The sequence below is a fragment of the Alligator sinensis genome, unplaced genomic scaffold (assembly GCF_000455745.1).
Source record: "Alligator sinensis unplaced genomic scaffold, ASM45574v1 scaffold1388_1, whole genome shotgun sequence".
In the NCBI taxonomy this organism is placed as follows: domain Eukaryota; kingdom Metazoa; phylum Chordata; order Crocodylia; family Alligatoridae; genus Alligator; species Alligator sinensis.
Window position 1 is genome coordinate 862096 of NW_005842616.1, and position 19356 is coordinate 881451.

The 19356-nt window shown below is 46.4% G+C and overlaps 1 protein-coding gene across 1 annotated transcript in view; it reads left to right on the top strand.

The window, feature by feature from the left end:
- Positions 1-19356, top strand: part of LOC102387875 (mitogen-activated protein kinase kinase kinase kinase 4) — a 101616-nt gene that overhangs the window by 30982 nt on the left and 51278 nt on the right. The window contains exon 4 of the mRNA XM_025215010.1: positions 17487-17543. Within this exon, the coding sequence (XP_025070795.1) occupies positions 17487-17543 (57 nt within the window). The remainder of the gene's footprint in view (positions 1-17486; positions 17544-19356) is intronic.

The window sequence follows — 19356 nt, forward strand, 5'->3', positions numbered from 1 at the left end:
CGGCTGAACCAGTTGATTTCTTAATTGTTTCATCGTATCAAAATAAAGGGTGGGAGTTTTCGAAAGCGCTCAGCATTAGCTCAACTTTCCTCTCAGTGAAGTTGCTAGTAAAGCTCTGTGAGCAGAGTTAGGCAAAAGGTGAGCATGTCTGAAAGCCCCTCCCGAAGTGTCTGGGCTGGTCTGTGGTAACCAGAATATGCTAAGTGGCTTCAAACCAGGTTTAACCAGAGCACATCTCTAAAGTGGTGCAGTGTACCAGACCTTAGCAATAAATGCACATAGCCAGCATGGGCTGTTTGTTGCTTCCTCTTCCTGCTGCCCCTGAGATCTCTGGGATTTGCAGCCCAGAATCATAGCAGCAAGACACTGCAGGGTTGTTCATCACTTCTTCTTCCTGCTTCCAGGTGCCTCTGCGATTTGTAGTCCACAGTTGCAACCAGCACTAAGCAAGCAGGGCAGAGCAGCTCCATACTCAGGGAAAGGGAAGTTTAACCCCCCTCCCCACTCCAGACTCCAGCAGCGGTTTGCTGGGGGAGGGGGAGGGCACAGTGAGCTAGCCCTCACTGCTCCAGATAGGGAACAGATGGGCAGGGCCAGCCCTGCTCTCTGGAGCAGACAGCCCAGCCCAGCCCAGCCCAGCCCAGGAGTGCAAGGCATGCTGCGATGCTGGGGGACTCTGATTTAACTTGCACCAGGAAGGGGTCTGGGACAGAAGTTCCATAAGCCAGTTTGACCCAAATCAGTTAAATCTGATACTACATTCAACCAGGTTTATAGTAAACCAATTTAGCCATTTTGAAACTGGTTTATGTGGACTGAACATCTATTCTGTTACAGGTTTAAACTGGTTTCTGATCACTTAAACCAGTTTATGTGTAATGTCTGTCCCTAGCCCAAATGCGCAATGCCACCATTAACATGCTAGTGCTTTGCATATGCCTGAAACTCATTTGGTTACAAGGGAGGACTAGTATAACTGCATTGTAGCATTCATCCAGCACCAGATTCCTGTCGGCCACTTGGTTTTCCAGAACGCTTCATTTCAGCGTCTCTGCATCTGTAATCCTCTATGTGGTTATTCCTCCTGTGCAAATAGATGTCTGATTAGACATGTTATTGCCTCATCTCATGTATGCTAGGGCTGCTTTATGTTAAACCACTCTAACAACATTAGTAAAACAGCTCTGCTGTACATGTAGAATTCAGTCGTGCTATTTAAACTCCTGTTGTGTCTCCGACCCTCAAGCTAGACTGTTTTATCTTTCCGCAGCATCACAGAAATCTATTTTTATCAATCTGTGTTGCTAATGCCTGTGGTGTTATTACCAGTCTCATTAGATTTGGCGTCTTTCTTAAAGCCTCACCTGGAGTCATGAGATTACATGAAAATGTGCATTTTCATATGGGGAAAAAAAATAAGTTTGAAGCCCTTGTGGTGGAAGACAGAAACATGGTGTCTTCTGCCGTTGGATAGGGACAGTAGGGTGTACAAATGTGCTGCAGGAGGAAATTATTTTGAAATGCTTACATGTCAAAGTTTCTGAAATCATTATTAGCACAATTGGAAGAAGTTAAAGGCGAGGGTGAGTTTCAAAGCCTATTCAGACCTCAGGCAGCTTGTTGCTGGAAATTTTAGCCGTCCTGAATTTGTTTCCATTAAGCACCCAAGGCAAGTCAGGCATCTGGTGGAAAGTGCAAGATGTCTGCTTTGTAACAGCTGTTTTGCAATGTATGATGCAGCTGCCTGGATTGAAGATTGTTGTTAAAACCAAAAATGGGTTGAGGAGGAATCGACCAGTGTTGGAACAAATGAGAGATGAAGGACTGGGCTAGGCTGACACAGAGCCCAAGACCTGGTTCAGCTTCAGTAGCCCTGCAACCTCATGTGCGGGTCTGGTAGATTTAGACTTCTTCATTATTAACATATGTGTTCCCACAGCAGCCTGTTGTATTAGGAGTTGTTTCGGTGACTGTATTCTCAGCCCTGAAAAATCAGGGATGAGGGGATCGGGCGCAGTCACCCTTCTGAGACCAGCAGAGACTCCCTAAGCCTGAAGAAGGGTGGCTGTGCCCAAAAGCTTGCTAAGAAATTTTTTCCCACTGCTCAGTTGGGCTAATAAAAGATATCACGTCTGCCCAAAGAACCTTGTCTACCTATGTCCTTGGACCAACAGGGCTACAACCAAAAACCCAGGGATAAGGGGAGAAAGATGCAATCCAGTATGCACATCTATAGACGTATGCCCACTTGTAATATTTAAATACACAATAAAATCTAAGCGAGGCCCTCATGGGCCCATCTGTTCTTGAAGCACAGCCATTTTAAGGGACCAATTTCTTACAGGCATTATGCTAGAGGTTGTACCGATTTTAAAGCCTTTGGCTCGATCAGTAATATGATTTCTTTGTTAGACTTTTTGGTATGAAAGCCAGACAGCACACAGCAGCGACCTAGACGAGTTTCTTCTGTCACGAGGTCCTAGGAGGTCTTACTCCAAACTGTGGCTCCTTCCGGGAAAGAAGATAGAGGTTCCCAGTAGAGGCCCCTCGATTAGAGTGGGCCCTGTGATATCCCAGAGCCAGTAAAAAGGAGTAATCTAAAGTGGGTTGGAGACAATGATGAAGAGGTAGGATTGTGGTTTCTACAGCTCTATGGCTACAGCTCTTGGCCCAGGTTATTCTGCATGACAGTTGATAAGCAATTCTTCACCTACGTTGGACAAAATGAACCCGAGGTGACGAGGAAGGAAGATAATTCAGAGTTTTAAAAGCTGGGAAAGTAATTCGTTGTTTAATACAAGAAATGTGTAGTCATCTCTGTGACCTGTTCCGCAAGTACAGTTATCTACAGCTTTGTTTTAAATGTTCCAATAACTCCTGTTCCTTCTGTGTTGATAAGTGTGTGTTTCTGCAACTGGAATGGATTTAGCTATTTTCTTCCAATTACTCGGCAATATTTTTCCCACGAGTTCTCTGTTTTTCTAGCTAATGCTCTCCTTGTGCTGATTGACTGGGTCCCAAAAAGCAATGCAGAAACGTGGTGGACACAGCAGCTAAAAAGTAAGCAATTGTAGCTGGCAGGGAGCGATTAGTATAAGTATGACCTTTAGCTTACTCAAAGAGAGAGCCTTTGCCAAACAGACTTCTACCGTATGCAGATTAGATTAGTTGAGAAGAAAAAGCAGCGAGACTTTACTTGATTTAGAATTTTCTTGGGGAAAATAAACGTTGGCATAGTGCTGTTTCATAATGTCATTGGAAAAGTGGGTTGCAGTTTAAATATGTGAATTCAAATACACGTGTCCAGTTTCATTTAAGGAATTGGTTTAATCCTTATGAATGAGTTTCTCACACAGGAGGCTTCTACACCCTTTGGCCAGCAGGTCAATGGGTAGGCACAAGGGCATGGTTTTTTCCTTGCAAGATCAGTGTCTTGGAGCTGTTGTAGAGTCTGCTCAGAAATAAGAGGGCTGAGGTTTTATAGTTGTCTTCTCACAAATTTTAGTGGTGGCCACCAGCTCATCCTTCCTTTGGCTGGATGGTGGTCCTATGAAACTGGTTGAGACAAAGCATCAAGGTCAATTTTCTCTGCAAAAACTGCAGATGTTTTTTGAGAAACCTATGTGTTTTATAGGCAGTTCTGTTGGCAGGGTGCATGTCATGGGGTGAAATCCTGGTTTCACTGAAATCTACAGCAGACGTTTTTCTGGACTGCGGTGGGTTCAGAGCCGCGGGATTCAGACTGGGAGACAAGGGTTACATAAGGCTATTTGTCAGCTGAAGTAGCCACTGGGGAAAAACCAAAGGAGCATGAGACAGATCCATCTAATACCAGTAGTTATTAGGTAGATGGTTTATGCCCCTCTATGTTGCGAATGATGCATTCGAATTCTGCTCTACCAGTAGTCGCAGGAACCGCCCCTACCATTTGTGTGCGTGTGTGTGCGCGCACAAGCTTGTGCGCATTAAATGTTCTTACAGTTTTTTAAAAGTAATTAGACTGGGATTTTTAACAGTTTCCTAACTGCCTGAGACGTCTTTGAAAGTCTCAGTTTATAATATTATTACTTACGTAGAGAAGACATGATTTTTGACGTGAGAATGTCCCTTGCCTGTTCTGCATTGTATGCAATAGAAAATGCAAGCAAATGATAATATTTACAATGCACAAAAGGACAGATCTGATCGTGGCCTTGGTAAAACTGCTTAAGTGGGAATAGACATGCACACAAAATACAAGTCTCATCGGCCTGAGGAGAGGAAAGCAGCACTACTCGTATTGAATCAGCGCCGCTGACTTGCAGCACACGACCACCCAGGACTTTATGGCATCAGGGAACATAAAGCTCAGCTTTTCCTTCTTTAAAAGCCCGGCTCTCGTCCGACTGAAGTCAAAGAAGAATTTCCACTTCCTCTCAGAAGAGACGGAGAGGAAAAGCTTTACTCCAGCAGAGTTATGCTGGACCTCCACAATGCATTATCCACTTCATGATGTTTCTCTCTCAGGATAAAGATGGCTTGAGTGATACAGGAGGTTGGCTGGGGCAGAAAGCTTTCCACCTCCCTGCCATCCCCTCCACCTCAGCTAAGGTCTCTTTATAGGCCTCAGCCAATAAAATGAGGAGAGAAGTTTCTAAAGCCTGAATTTTTCCTCCGCTATTTATTTTTCCCTATGAATAGCCTGTAGGTGTCACAGACCTTGGGTTTCATAAATCACCATTGGCCTCCACAGGTGCTGAGCAGCCCTGGCCTAGTGCCAGAGCCTTTGAAGCCTGAACCCAGGAGTGGGAGCGAGCCCCAGTACCGCACATGCCGATTTGTCGGGCTAAGTAAAAGTGGCCCCATCTTCCCACCTACTCAGCTCTCCCTGGACGCTGAATTGCAGCCCTGCTGCTGACTCATGGAAACCTACAGACCTTGTGCCAGGGGCACCCGCTGAGCCAGAAAAACTTTAAGGCACATAAAGCCTCCTGTGTTTGTGAAATTGCCATTTTTTTGGCATGGAGAGATAGCCGTATCCTTATATAATTGCATTGCTGAGCTTGGAAACCCTACAATATGTATCAACAGATGTTAAGAGGCGTGACAAATGTTCGAGCACCAAATGAATGGCGAGACTGTTTGAACCGTCTTTTATGTAAATACTGAAATCGAGGCCTAAAGAAATCCGTTTTTATGTCCCAATAAATAAAATGTGGGGAAGGGGGGGATAGCTAAACAGCCTGCCTCTCATGCCTCTCTCCGCATTGCTTCTGTCTCTGTCTAAACCTACATCTGCAGACAGACATGGAGCGATGCTCTTCCCTCTGCCCTGTTCAGGAAATGTGACTTAGATTCATGCCCAAATCCCCTTGTAGTCAATGGAACTTAAGTCACTTTTTCTGAACTGGGGAAACTGGTTTTCCTACCAGTGGAGTTAGGTGGCTAGTAATCCCCTGCTCCCGAGCTTTTGCTGGTTGCAGTGGAAGGGGCTAGGAAGGGATTTTTTTCCTCTTATGAACCTTAGTGGCTTGGAGGAGGAGGGTGAACCATCCTCTAAAGCATGGGGACGTGGACCAAAGCTAAAGTTGGGGGTTACGACTGGGGTGAACCGATGGTTTCGCTAATACTTTGAAAACACAGACTTCTGGCTGGAGGGTCTTGCTCTTCCATTCAGGATCATGCTGGTTACCAGTTTTAGACCCAAGTCCCCAGGGCTCTGTGGGTTTATGTTTTAATGTGTAGTATGGGGCCTGGTGCTCTTCCAAGGATCCTTTGGGCAGATGTTAACCAGTTACTTCCCACTGCAGTGCTCTGGTCTCACCTGCGTTTGGTCATTTTGAGGAGTACTTGGGTAAATGGTTGCTTGCAAACACAGAGGACTGGACATGATGACCTGGGAGGGCCCTTCCATTGCTATGTTCAGCAGAAGCCTTTGTATTTCTGGTTACACAAAGAGGGACACTTCCATTGATCCCCTTCAGATGTAAAGTGGTCAGGGCCTGATCCAAACCCATGGACATCAATACAAGCCTGGCCCTTGCTTTGGGCATGTGCAACCCTGTATTTCAGATCAACTGCATGTGCATACCCCAGGCTGGCACTCAGTGAGTTGAGCCTCCTGAACCTCACCTGGTAGGATGTGCTCTGAGGGTTAACTTTCACTCAGTTATGCATGAAGAGCTCCAGGTTTTAAAATACACCTTGAAAGGAGTGCCCCGAATTTCTCCGTTCTTCCTTACTCACATGAGCATCAGTAGCACTTCTTCCAGGGGAGCCTCCCCCTACCCATTAAGATGAAACCATAAAACCACAAATCACGTGTCCCTTACTCTGCATGCCTTTTGTGGTTTTTAACCTGATGGGGGTGGTGCAGGTGCTGCATAGCTAATGTTTTGCTAGGCGACTCTCACATGGCAGCAAGACTTTCGGGAGCATCTGTTGGCATGTTGCTGAATTGTCAGGCAAAACCATGGGGGGAGGCTGGATGTGTACTTTCACCCTACTCTTTAATAAGCACTTAAGAAGCAAAGGGTTAAACTAAAATTGCATTCACGGGCAGTAATGCTAGCTAGCGAATTTTGCATGCCAGTGCTAAGCGCAATTCTTGGGTACCCATTTAGAGGCAGGTGAGAAATGGCAGCAGTCGGCGCCAAGTTTTCTACGAAAGGCTCCTTTCCCTTGTTGCACGGTTTGAGCAGGAGTCTCAAAAGTGCTCTGTGTTTAACCTGACTCCACTTCCACTAAAATAAATGGTACAAATCCCAGTGAGCCCAGTGGGAGCAAGGCTAGGCCAACCCTAACACTTCTAAAACCTAAAAAGAAGCCTTTTTCTTTCAACTGAACTCTAGCTGTGGTTCCACACAAGTGATGACTGATTCATGCTTTGCAAGAGGACAGTCATCCGGACAAGACTGAGTATGCAGTGATATTACAAAAATGTGGCTATTCGAATCCCTGTTTGCTAGAGGCTTCAATTCATTCCTTTGTTGGGTTTTCTTTTCCCATTGGCCTGCCATCAAGCACGGATGAGCATCGAGCAAAGCACACAACCTGCGTTTCCACTGCTACAATGGGAGGAAACAGCAACTGCAAGGATAAAAAAAGCTGGACACAAAAGTCGCTTCTGGTAGCTGAGAGCCTCCTGGGTTCGCAGTTCATGTGGATTATGGTTTACTCATTTGCAGCATGGATATAAAATTGTTTCTGCCCGTGCCTGAGATGGTTCTGTAGCCCTTTTCAAGGAAAAAAGGACCGTGATAGTGCTCTAAGTAATGGATAAGAGATGCATACTCTGATCTCTCCTCATGACAAATGCATTGCTATTTTAGTATATGGAAAGCCGTACACTACTACCAACTTAATCTCCTGTGCATGAATGTTATGAGCGTAGCTGATGTGAGTTACGGCATTTTCTGCTTAAGTATGCGACACGTTGAGTGCAGTTTTGGGAAAATTCATCATTTTTGTTTATGGGGTGTTTTTTTTCTGGAAGCCCCGTCAAATTTTGATGACATGAATACTTTCACGTCCGATGCGTGCAACTTGTTTACAAAATTTTGAGGCAAAAAACCCACTGTGGCGCGGAGAAAAAGATCATCGTTTTTTACTCAGACATAGGCTAGTATTTCTTGAAAGGGGCCTCATTTTTCACTGGAGGTTAACTTTACTTTTGCTCTGTTGGTTTGCTGGCATTAGTAGTACTATCCAGTCTCAAGTTTGGAATGAAACATGACACATTTGTTGATCGTTGAGTGGTTTTCCATTTTGATACCAATATTTCCTCTCTCTCCATTTTAATTCATCATAATAATGTAACTTTGCAGTTTCTTTCTGCAGCACATTCAGTGTCATTACCAGGGTGGGCAATTATTTTGGGCGGACGGCCGCTTATTGAGTTTTGGCAAGCCATCAAGGGCCGCATGACAGGCAGCCAGGGGCAGATTAATATTTATTTTCCAATTTTTTTTTATGGGCTCCGCAGGCCGGACACAATGGCCTGGCGGGCCGCCCTGGCCCACGGGCCGCATTTTGCCCACCCCTGCATTAGCCTCTGACTGCTAGAAAATGCACCACGCAAGCTTTCACTATTCGTGCTTCCCATCTTTTCGTTGTGTAGCATGTTGTGAGGTGTTCAGGTTCATATTCTGGCCTACGTTTCCACTGGGAGGGTAATAAACCTCAGCTGGTGATTATGTACCACTTGAAACAGGTAATCATAAGGTTAGTTTGTGAGTCGGCATATAGGATTAACTATATAAACCATGAGAAATATTTTTGATCATTTACCCAGGATTAATAGCCATATTGTTCAATGCTATAGTGATCTGGAGACAGGGGTATTTTTTATTCTATAGAGGCAGAATAAACTGGAGCCCGGCGGCATATAGTCTGAGGAAGGATTCCTACAGTCCCGTAGCCAATGTACAGGCGTAGCTTTGTTCAGGTTAATGGAGCAATGCCAGCACAGTTCAGACTATCCAGAGTCAAACCAGTTGAAAGCTATGGAGATTTATCTTGTTGAAGTAATAAATTAAGGAGGCTTTTTCACACTGACCTCATCTTGTTAAGATCTCACTATTAATACAACCGTGGTGTGTAGTTGTGGCGGGGGCTGTCATCTGCTTATCACTGACAGAGGACAATTTCTGTCCAGATATCAGCCACCCTAAAGCCTCAGCGGTAGCACTTAGTGTTTCATGCACACCCGTTTGACTTTGGATGAGATTCAGGAATGTCTGTCTGGGATGTTATAGAGATGAGGTTCATCTTCAGGTTGAGGGTACTTGTCCCTGATTTCCACGGGATCACACCCAGGCAGCAGGGACACACGGTGGCACTGAGGAATCCCCCTTCTCTTGCCTTCTTGGCACAAAAGCAGTAAACTCCAGGGGATGTGTTTTGCAGATGAAAAATAGAGCCGAGGGGTGGCCAGGAATTGAAGTGGAATATGGCTTGTCCTTGCATGCCGGCGGGCCTCTCACCACCTCAAAGGATGGAAAAATTCCTTGGGGGAGTGCACAGTTTGTGATTTATATGCCCAAAATACAACAAACAACCAGGGAAGCTTGGAAAAGAGCTACGGCCAAGAGTTTGGACTGTCAGCCAAGGCAGGCTTTCCACAGCAATGCCCCAAATTGCATGATTAAAACAAAACGACTGGACCATAGGCAGAATTATAAACCCATCAAGGAGTGTCCTGAATACTTTATGGAGGGGGGAAAAAAAAAACCCTGGTAATTAACTGCCAAGAAGCGATGGATTTTTCCAACCCAGTTGCTGTTGCAAATCATTTGCTATGATTTAAAAAGTGTAATCCCCAAGAAACGGATTGTTATTGCAATTCAATGCTAGTTTTTAAAGTGCATTAGCTACGCTGAGCTTGCCCTCTGCCCGTTAGGTAACAAAAACTGGCTATACACTTCCAAACTCCTCATGTGTTACTTCTTGATAATCATCCTGCCCCATTTTAGCATGTTCATTATGAGACGTTGGGCTTCAAGCTTGGCCCAAGCTATGCAGTGTTAGACAGTAGTGCCCAGAAACCCCAGTGCAGATTAGGGGACTCAGTGGGTATGTCTAGCTCCTGAGTACGCTGCTGGGAAAGCAGACATCCCCATGCCACACACGTCTACCCCAGCACTGAGGCAGTGAAGCACCTTGCAGGGTGGCCCAGACAGTCTGCCACAGACTGATAACAGCAGGGGAGTCATTTGCAGGATACCCTCCCTGCCTCATTCCAGGTTTGGAAAGGGTGAGTTTTGGGGCAGTCTTTTCAAGAGCACAGAGGAAGATACAGTCACTGCGCACAGTCACTTGGCTGGGACTATTTCAGCATGCTTACACGGTCACAAATTCCTGCAAAACCATTTTAGGCTGGACATAAGGAAAAACTTATCTACTGTCCAAGCCCCCAAGGCCTGGAACAGACTGCCGCCGGGGTGGTGCAAGCACCTGCTCTGCACACTCTTCAGAAACATTTGGACGCTTATCTTGCTGGGATCCTTTGACCCTAGCTGACTTCCTGCCCTTTGGGCAGGGGGCTGGACCCGATGATCTTACAAGGTCCCTTCCAGCCCTAATGTCTATGCAATCTATTAAATTTACAGTCTAAAAAAGCAGATCTATACAGGGTGGAGGAACGAAGTGTCCTTGTTAGGATCGTGCAGCAGAGCCTGGACTGGACCCCAGGTCCCCGGACTCCCAACTCAGTGCATTGTGCATGAGCACTGTATCTTCAGTGCTTCCCTGCAGCTACCAAGATGAAGGGAGGGGAAACAGAAAATGTGTGGCTCAGTCCTGAGAGCGGAGAAGCCAGTTCTGGCTGCTTACCAGGAAGCCACAGAGCTGCACAGGTTAACTGAGAGGGTCTTGAGGGTTTTGAGCTGAACCTGCTTGTTGAAGTTTCTTAGCAATATGGGTCTGCATCTGTTCAACTGCACCTTCACCCTCTGCTTGCAAAGAGTGAGATGGCTGCAGTCTCTCCTGGGTGCTTCTGTATTTATAGATAGTCACTGAGCAACGCATGGAAAAGTCTCTAGCTTTCCCTAACCCCAATCACGCTATCAACCAGGGCATGCAGGCAGACCCTTGCAAAGTCAAGGAGGAATTTAGTGTGAATGTACTGGGGTAGATTTTGGTCTTCAGAGCTGGTGTCTGAGGAGTCTGATGTCTCTTTTTGGATTCTCTGTGCAAGAGTCCCACAGCTTTGGCAAATGGGCTGATTTCTAGAGAGGGAAACAACTCTGGTTATGCGGACGCTCGGGAATTAGGGGCAAGCGAAGACCATGACACGCTGAAAGCTGACCAACCCCGGGGCCTTGGAAACACCACGTCATGTTGCAGCCAGTGCCTGCATCCAAGTGGGCGTATGTTAACCAGCGTAACAGCGGAGCAGACATTCCCTTCCCTTCCATGCGCTCCTCTTCTTGCCAAAATGAAACAGGGACGGATGCAGCAAACAGGCCCAGAAACAAGTGGAAAGAAATGAGCACTTGGTGCCAAAAAGGAAGTGTGCAATGTAGCTACATGCAGGCCAGCTTGGTGCAAAGCAAAGTAGCAGCAAGGGAGAGAGGGAGCCAGTTGGTCACGGGACAGTGGAGCTCTTGGCTCTGAGTCTCCATTCCTCCCAGAGGAGGGATCGCTCTGTACAGGGGGATGTCCTCCAGTCGGGTAAGGAGTGTGTTGGACACTGAAGAGAGGTGGCTCAGATCCCTTGGCATAAGGGCCCTGCAGGGTGATTACAGTTATAAAGAGGATAGAAATAGCCTCTTCCCTGTGGCTGCAGTGGACAGGGCTAGAAGCAATGATCTCCAATTGCAGCAGAGGAAATTTAGGTTGGGGATGAACTTTCTGACTATGAGGGTGGCCAGGCTACCTAGAGACAGGGTGGGCTCTCCATCCGTGCAGATTTTCCAGAGCAGGTTACACGGATACGTGGCAGGGATGGCTTTTGTCAGGGATGATCCTGCCTTAGGTGCGGGGCTGGACTAGATGAGCTCATGAAGCCCCTTCCAGCCCTGCCTTTCCATGATCCAAAGTTAGAGCGAGACTTTTCCCAGTGAAGCCGGAGTGCTATAAATCACAGCGCCACCGCTTTTTTCTGTGCCCATTCCTGTCCGCTGCCCTCACGTGCGACTCAAAGCTAATTGAAAATTGAGGTTTTTGGCATACCTCTGTCATTGCTGCATGGTCCATAAGGCCAAAAAAAATTGGCCTCGCACAGATTTGGAGCCGTGTTTGCCGTAGTTCTGAAACAACGCGCCTCGCTGTAAATCTGTTGAACTCTTGCAAAGCCCCGCTATCAACCAGGAACATGACCACTAAACGCTGATGTCCTGTTCCTCTCCGCGCACCCAGACGGTTTACTAATATGCGCCTGATGCTCACTTGGGGGTACGGGTTAATGGCAACCTTATCTAAACTCATTAAGAAAATAAATACATGCCCAATTGAAATAAACATTGAATAATCTGTCCCAGTCCTGTGCACTCTCTCTCCCTGCTGAGTGAATGCACAGCTGGAGTACGCAGAAGGCAGATTTCTGCTGTAGAGTGGCCTCCAGAAATGTAGCCGTGATCGGCAATACGCAGACTTCGGGAGGGGGTAAACTGATTTCAGTTTTGCAAAGGCTCTGCTGATGAAAGAGTGACAAAGCTTTCTGTGGCTGTTGCCTGCCCCATCGCTAATGGGAGTATTTCTTGAGCCTTGGTGACGTAGCAAAATGCTGCAGAGAAGTTAAAAAGACAAGTCTCTGTGCCTGAGGCACTTCGGATGTCCAAAATATTGCCGTGCTCCGGTGCTGGGACTGGCCTCGGACAAGTGGATGGATACTTTGGCCATCCTTTAACCCCTCCTAAGTTTGGGGGCTGGAAGTCCCTTATTAACACACTAACTCCAAGGAGTCCCTTGTTCATGAATGCCCCTGACCAGCAGCCTGACTCGGGCAGCCCCGTGCCTGGAAAAACAGACAACCCTGCCCCAGGGCTCTGAAATCTTATGGTCTCTAGGTCCCGCGTTACGTTCTGCAGAAACCAGTAGCTTCAGAAACCAGTAATGTCACTGGGAGGTGGGCACCAAAGCACCTGTCGCTACAGTAAGGGCTGACCACGCCACTGCCGTCAGCATGGCAGGAGCCAGCACTGCCCTGTGTGTTGGGGGCTGCTCTGGGTCTGATCCCGCCCTGCTACGCCTCCGCCAGAAACCAGCACTTGTTAGCATTGCTAGCTTGGGTGTGGGGGAAAGGCAGACCCCTAACCCACTGATTCTCAACCAGGGCATGCTGCAAGAGCCTTTAAAGGGTGCCACGGGAGGTGTGAGAAGGCAGGCTGGTAAGGACAGGTTCAGGCTCTCCCTGCCCGGCTGCTCCCCTGCTCCTGCTGCGTGCCCTCTGCCAGGAGGTAAGGTCTATAATAAAGACATTTAGATTTTGAAGCTAAATTCACAAGTCATGGAGAGGTCTAATGAAAAGTGCCTCCAGTCTAAAGAAGCTGAGAGCCACTGCTCTGACCCGTTCCTGCCGCTGCCGTGCAGTCTCAGAATAGCTTTCTTTCCTAAGGGCCACATTCTGCCAGTCTTACTCCGTTCTCATCATACTGCAGGAACCCGTGAGATGCTGATATGCTGCAATGAAGCAGTTAAAAACACCCCATCTGTGGCTTCTGGGTGCCCTCGTGAAAAACTCAAACAAAACCAAATCAACACCTCTCACAAAAAAATGTATGCAGCTCAGCACGCTTGCAGGAACGGGCCTTGTGGCTGCGAGTGAAGTTTACATGCATAAAAGTTCCCATGAACTCTGCGTAACCTCCCAGATTTATTCATAAACAACAGAAAAAAAAGCGGGGGGAGGCAGACCAAACCCTGATGCCTTTGCTCAGAAGTTGGCCACAGTGAGAGTTTGCCTGAATGAGACCTTGCTACTTTAACCCACTTTTCAAGCTGGCAAAGAAACTTGAAACAGCCGAGAAACCAACATAAAAGACGAGACCCCTTTGCATCGCTCCTCTTCGGCCACAGAGGCCCGATCCCTTTTTCTATTCTGAAAAAAAACCTCCAACTTGAACATTTGGCATCTGGAAGATACACCCCATCAGACAGCCACGTGTCTTCTTAACCGAGGGTAGCTGTCTCAGGTCCAGCTCTGTTGTAAAGAGGGGTCCTTGGGGTAGAAAGCCCCTCTTAGAGATTAGTCATCCTGGCTTCAAGGACTGTCTGATTTGCAACCAGTGGTGACAATGACACTTGGGGCTGTTGGATGAGATGATGAGTAGAGTTCTCCCTGGTGATCGTCCATGCGAGTGTAAATAGTTTCATGGGATGGTTTGAGTAAACAGAGAGAAGGCTCCAGGTGAGGTGGTCCCTTGGTGAGTTGGTCCCTTGGCTCCAGGTGAGATGGTCCCTTGGTGAGATGGTCCCTTGTCTCTGTTGGTGGTGCATGCAGATAGACTGCCATGTCTTTCCTTTACGGGTGCTTGGAGGGGACATCACATTGCCATATATTTAAAAGAGAAGAGTGCTTCAGGCTTTGCAGCAAGGGCACAGTTTGACTGGTAATTCTGCCATATATCATTTTGGCTGCATATATGAGCATGGGTGTGGTCCGTCTTACTAAGGGAGACTTTTTCAGATGGGAGAGTGAACTTGACAGTTTGGCCCCATTATTCTGCTTGTTTCGGGAAACCCAGCCACCAACGTTCACACCCACAAACCGCACAGAAAGAGCAATAGGTGAGCACTGCCTAAGCTCCGTGTTTTGATACCAAAGCATCTACAGCTTTTCTTCTCTCTCTTCAGCCCCAGCAGCATTTCACACAATTGCCTTCCACCCCAATCATTGATAGTGAGTAGCGATCAATGCTTATTTTGAATATTAGCCCTTTTCTTCTGACGACGGAGTGAAATGAGTGGACTGCCCAAACCCAGCCAGGAGCGGTAAGGATAGCGGCACAAAGTTATGTGGCAGCAATAGATTGTATCAAGAACCTACCAGAATAACTTAAACTCTGCACGCTCTGTCATCTTCTCTTCTTCCCTCGTTTTGATATGAGGCCAGATTGTCATGCCCACTAATGCCTCTCATTATATGCAGGAAGAGGAGCAAGGCAACTAAACAGGTTTAAAAATGCACTCAGTCTACTTTAAAGGCAGGCCTGTTCAGTGTCAGACCACGGCACATTGTGGCTCTGAGAACGCGCTTTCTCCTGCTGCGTGTTCCCCCAGCCCCAAAATACCATGTACTCCCCATCAGGGTAATGGTGTGGAGGGGGCAGGGGTAAGTAAAAATCAGCCAGATGATTGATATTTGATATCATTGGTTGCACATCCAATGAGAACGAGTAGACAGGGCATCTTTCCCCAGCGTGCCTGACAGTTTAGCCAAGCCCCACGGCTTCTCTAAGAAGCCAGAGTGCAAAAGGGCCTGAGTATGAAATGGGCCCTTTGCCCTCTTAACTCTGCAACCCAAAAGTAAGTTTCCTTCCCACTGAAATTCAAGGCTCCTTTGCTGAACGAGAGGTTTGCTCTGGCAATAAGTACATTTGTTCTGATAACAGTTGTGCTGATGGATGATGGGGTATTGGCCTATGGTTTACCTGCCTAGTAATAACCTTGGATCCCGGATTCACAGAAGTTTAGGGCTGGAAGGGACCTCGTGAGCTCATCGGGTCCAGCCCCCGTGTATCATACAGTGAACACCTCTGCGCTGAGACAAGATGAGATTTCTGAGGCATTTACCAATTCTGTGCCCCTTGTCCAGGCCCACTCCCACTGCTGTCAGGATACAAAGACATGGGGATTTGGGGCATGGGTTTAATCAGTGTGTTGCACGATCATGGACGTGTGTGAATCACTGCTGAGGTGAATCCAGGCCTCAAAGCAAAACCATCTATTTAATGTACAATACTTTAAATAATGGGAAATCCATTTGTCTAGTGGGAACAACATTTCCTTCAACGTGCATTCCCAAGATTAACTGTTTCTGATTTACAGCGAGAAAAGTAAGCAAAAACATCAGGTTTGCCTGGAATGGATATATGGGTATAAAAGAACAGATGTCTGTTATACAGAGGATTGGCTGAATAGGGCTCACGATCTGAAATCAAAATACCTCCCCCCCCTCCAGTTTTTTCTCTCCTATTCTAATGAATTTGCAATATCCTTTGCAGTACTGTTTTGGTACTAACCTTGCTTATATGCTGGGAAAACAGATTTAAAAAATCTCAAAGCATCTCCGCTACCTGCCCTGACCTTACTTTATCTACGAGTGTAATTCCAGGCAAGCTTTGGGGTTAAATCAGGGTGCCAGCCTGTCTAGCATTACTGTATTTTGTGGAAGGTCCTGTCTCTGTATTGCCAGGACTTTCAATGCCTGGAAACATTTGCAAACAATGGCCTCCAACAAAGGAACAGGGGCTGCTAAAAGGAAGCTTGCGAACCATGACTGACGTCAGCTGAAATGGATAGTGACCAAAGGCAGGCATCTGTCCGGGATAGCACTTGTGGCTACAGAATCCGCGGTCTGACACACTGAAGTGTGCGGCACACTCGTGGTATGGGTGTGCCTTATTTATCTTCTTCTTGAGCTCTGTGATAAGCTAGAATGGTAGGATTTATTCATTCTGAGAAAATCGCAGAAGTGCTGCCTTGGAAAGAGGACACTCCTAGAAATACAAAAACCAACAGGAGTGAGCTTTTTTGAAAAAAAAAAAGAAAACCCAACTGAGACCCGTCACTTGAGATTAAGGAATCATTTTTCCCCCCATGCAAAACTGCGTCACTCCATAAATAACACTTGCATGGAATTGTGAACAGAAAAGACCTGATTTTTAAAAGGATACTTCTAATTTTGCAGGTATAAAATTGCACCTGCAAATCCTTTTGTCCACAAATTGTAGCGTTTCCAATGCAAGTCACGATTTCCTATGCCTGGCCCACTACAGGGAACGGTGTCTGCAATTTTGTACCCACGAGTATTAATCGAAGCAAAATTGCATTCACAAGGCTCGAAGGCAGGCCAGTTCATGAAAAATCTGGTTGATAAGGGAGAGAAGCGGCATGTTTAATCAATCCGCTGTTGACCCGTGTCATTCGATACAATCTTCACTTATGGAAGCGGTGCTGATTAGCATAACGAGGCAACGTGCCTTGCTTTGAATGTCTTTTCTGATCAGTTCTGATGAGGACAGAGATGTGAAAGGCCCATCCTGTTGCTTGTGTCTCGATTTCTGGTTCACGTTATTACACACCACCTTTTGACAGCGTCAGTATACAATGTAAAAATCCTGAAGAGTTCCTCTCCATCAGCTTGGGAGATTATGCTTTAAACACAAAATCTACAGGACCCGACTTGCGATTAACTACTTGTCCGGAGAACTCCAAAGGCAATGCTTTCTGTAACAGAGAGCCTTTGATGCAAGAAAAATGTACTTTAGTCTCCCCTGGCCATGTAAATGTGGCCAGGTTGACAGCTTTGCAGAACAAGGTTTTCTCTTCATCCGTGCGCAGGGTTTATGGAGCAGTAAGGAGCAGTGCCAACTCCCCTCCGCATTGTTTCACCAACATATTTCAGCCCTGACATGCAGGGAGAAAAGGTCATTCCGGCTTTCTGCCCATCGAGTCCTTGACGTTGTAGTTGGGATTATCGAGAAGTATCGTTTAGAGGGATAAGGACATCTGTCACCTAAGACCTGGACCCAGACCAAAAACCGCTCATGCTACATGCAGGGGTGTAGGTTGTAGCCATGTTGCTCGCCTCATTCTACATATGGCACTGAAAATAAGAGATTCGTATTTTTTTTACCTTGTCCTCAGTAAAGATATAGAGGGGTCATTAAAGCATTATGGTTTTGTATTTTTCAGATGTTATTTATATTGCCTGGAAGCAGCTACGCAGCAAGATCTAGCCTTGCATGAGAGACTGCCCAAATTCTTACTATGCGAAGGTGGTTACCATCTACTCAGTTTGCATAAATATCTGTTTGACTTACAGCATGTTATCATTTTAACAGGGCCGCCATGTTAAGACTGGACAACTTGCAGCAATCAAGGTGATGAACGTTACGGAGGTGAGTGAATATATAGCGGGAGGGGGGCAGGTGAGACAGTGGCCTGGATGGCACACTGACATTTTATTTTATATAGCCTTTTTTTCCCCTTCAATCCAGGGGAAAAAAGGGTCTATGTAAAATAAAACATTAGTGTGGCTTCCTTAGGGAAGAAGATGGCCAGCTGCTATTCATTGTGTTTCTGAGCATTGGTGTTTTTCTGAGATCCCAAGGATGGGTTACATGAACACATTGCTTTGTTTTTAATCATATTTGTCCAAAGCAAGTGGGGACAGCGCTTCTGTATATTTTGCTAGTCTATAATAATGAAGAAAAGAACTGTCTTCCTGCTTATTTCTGGTGATTATCTGTTGCCAGAGATAGCAAATAGGAGATTTCCTGTAGCTTTTTGCTGCCCCTGCTGTGTTTCATCACATCCTTTCCTCTCGCACACCAACCATTCCTCTGTTTGGTATAAAAATCTAGGGCATTGTAGTCGTACTGACAGCGAGCAAGAAGGAACATGTTAGAGATGCAAATATTGCCTTTTTAAGATTCAATAGATGAGAAAAGGAGACAATTTAATTGGCACTGCCCCTTTCCACATTTATAGAGTGGTGTTACAGTTATAACATAGTGTCATAGAATTTGCTAAGCATTGATTTTTGTTCCCCTGTACAGCTGGCTCGTAGTACAGTAACTTGCCTCCACAAGACCAAATTAGCCTGAATGTTGGAAAGGTCAAAAACCTATGCCCCCCCCCTTACTGGAAACTCGTCCTTAAGACTTATGCATCCAGTTTTCATGTACACTAAAAGCCCCTTGGCACCCCACTGGCAGCATGCAAACACTGCAGTGATGGGCAGTACCATAAAACTCTTAAGATGAAGAAAGTTTATGCCAAGCTAAGTGTAATGTAATTTACTGCTGCTTTCACACTGCCAGGTTAGCTTAAAAGGATCCGAGTGCGAATAGGAATCAAGGTCAACATCTCTGGAAAATATACATGCACGTACACAGTCAAATTGTGAATATGTTGCTTGTCTGTCCATGGAGAGGGTCCCTTTCTATGACAACTGGAGCAGTAGACCCCTGGGGTTTTGCTTTTGTCTGTGCAAGTACATGCGACATGCACTGCAATAGCTAGTAGAAATGAGAGTCACCAAAGATAAAGCTAGGTTGCTGTTTGCTGGGGAGTAACAGAGGTTGAATTTTGGCAGCGTCTGATGCTAAATCAGATCCCTGGATCTGAGCGCCCCTAGACTTCAAAGGTCAGTGGCGAAAGGTCTGGGGCCAGAGACCCAGAGCCAGCCCAAAGGCAGAAATGTTTTGTTGAATTATTCAACAAGATTTGTGGGTTGGCCCAACAGCTTGACTTGGGAGAGGGCATCAGTACCACTGAAAGCTTTCTTCCCAGTGGAAGAATCAGGGCAAAAACTCCAGGAAACGTGCAGTGTCCAGCAAAAAATCACATGACAGCATGTGGAGGCCCAGGTTGGCTGGCTCATGCCAGTAGCTTTGTGCGGCTCCATGAACACAAAGAGGCTATATATTCCCTTAATTGGCTGGCGAAACCTGGTTTACAGTTGCTTTGCTTTGCAGGGGCAGCACAGAAAAGCGGCAGTGTCCTAGGAAATCTGGCCAGTTGTTCTGAGGATGAATAGTACCAATAACCTCTCTGATTGCTTTCGTTTTGAGTTGTTTCACACCAAGCAACGTACTTCTTGTTATGAATTCTGCAAAGCTTCAATCTGAATCTTCAAAGCCACCATTCGAGGTTTTCCCTCTAAGCCCTGACCCCTCCCAGCTCTGCTGTGCTGGGGCTTTTGCACGC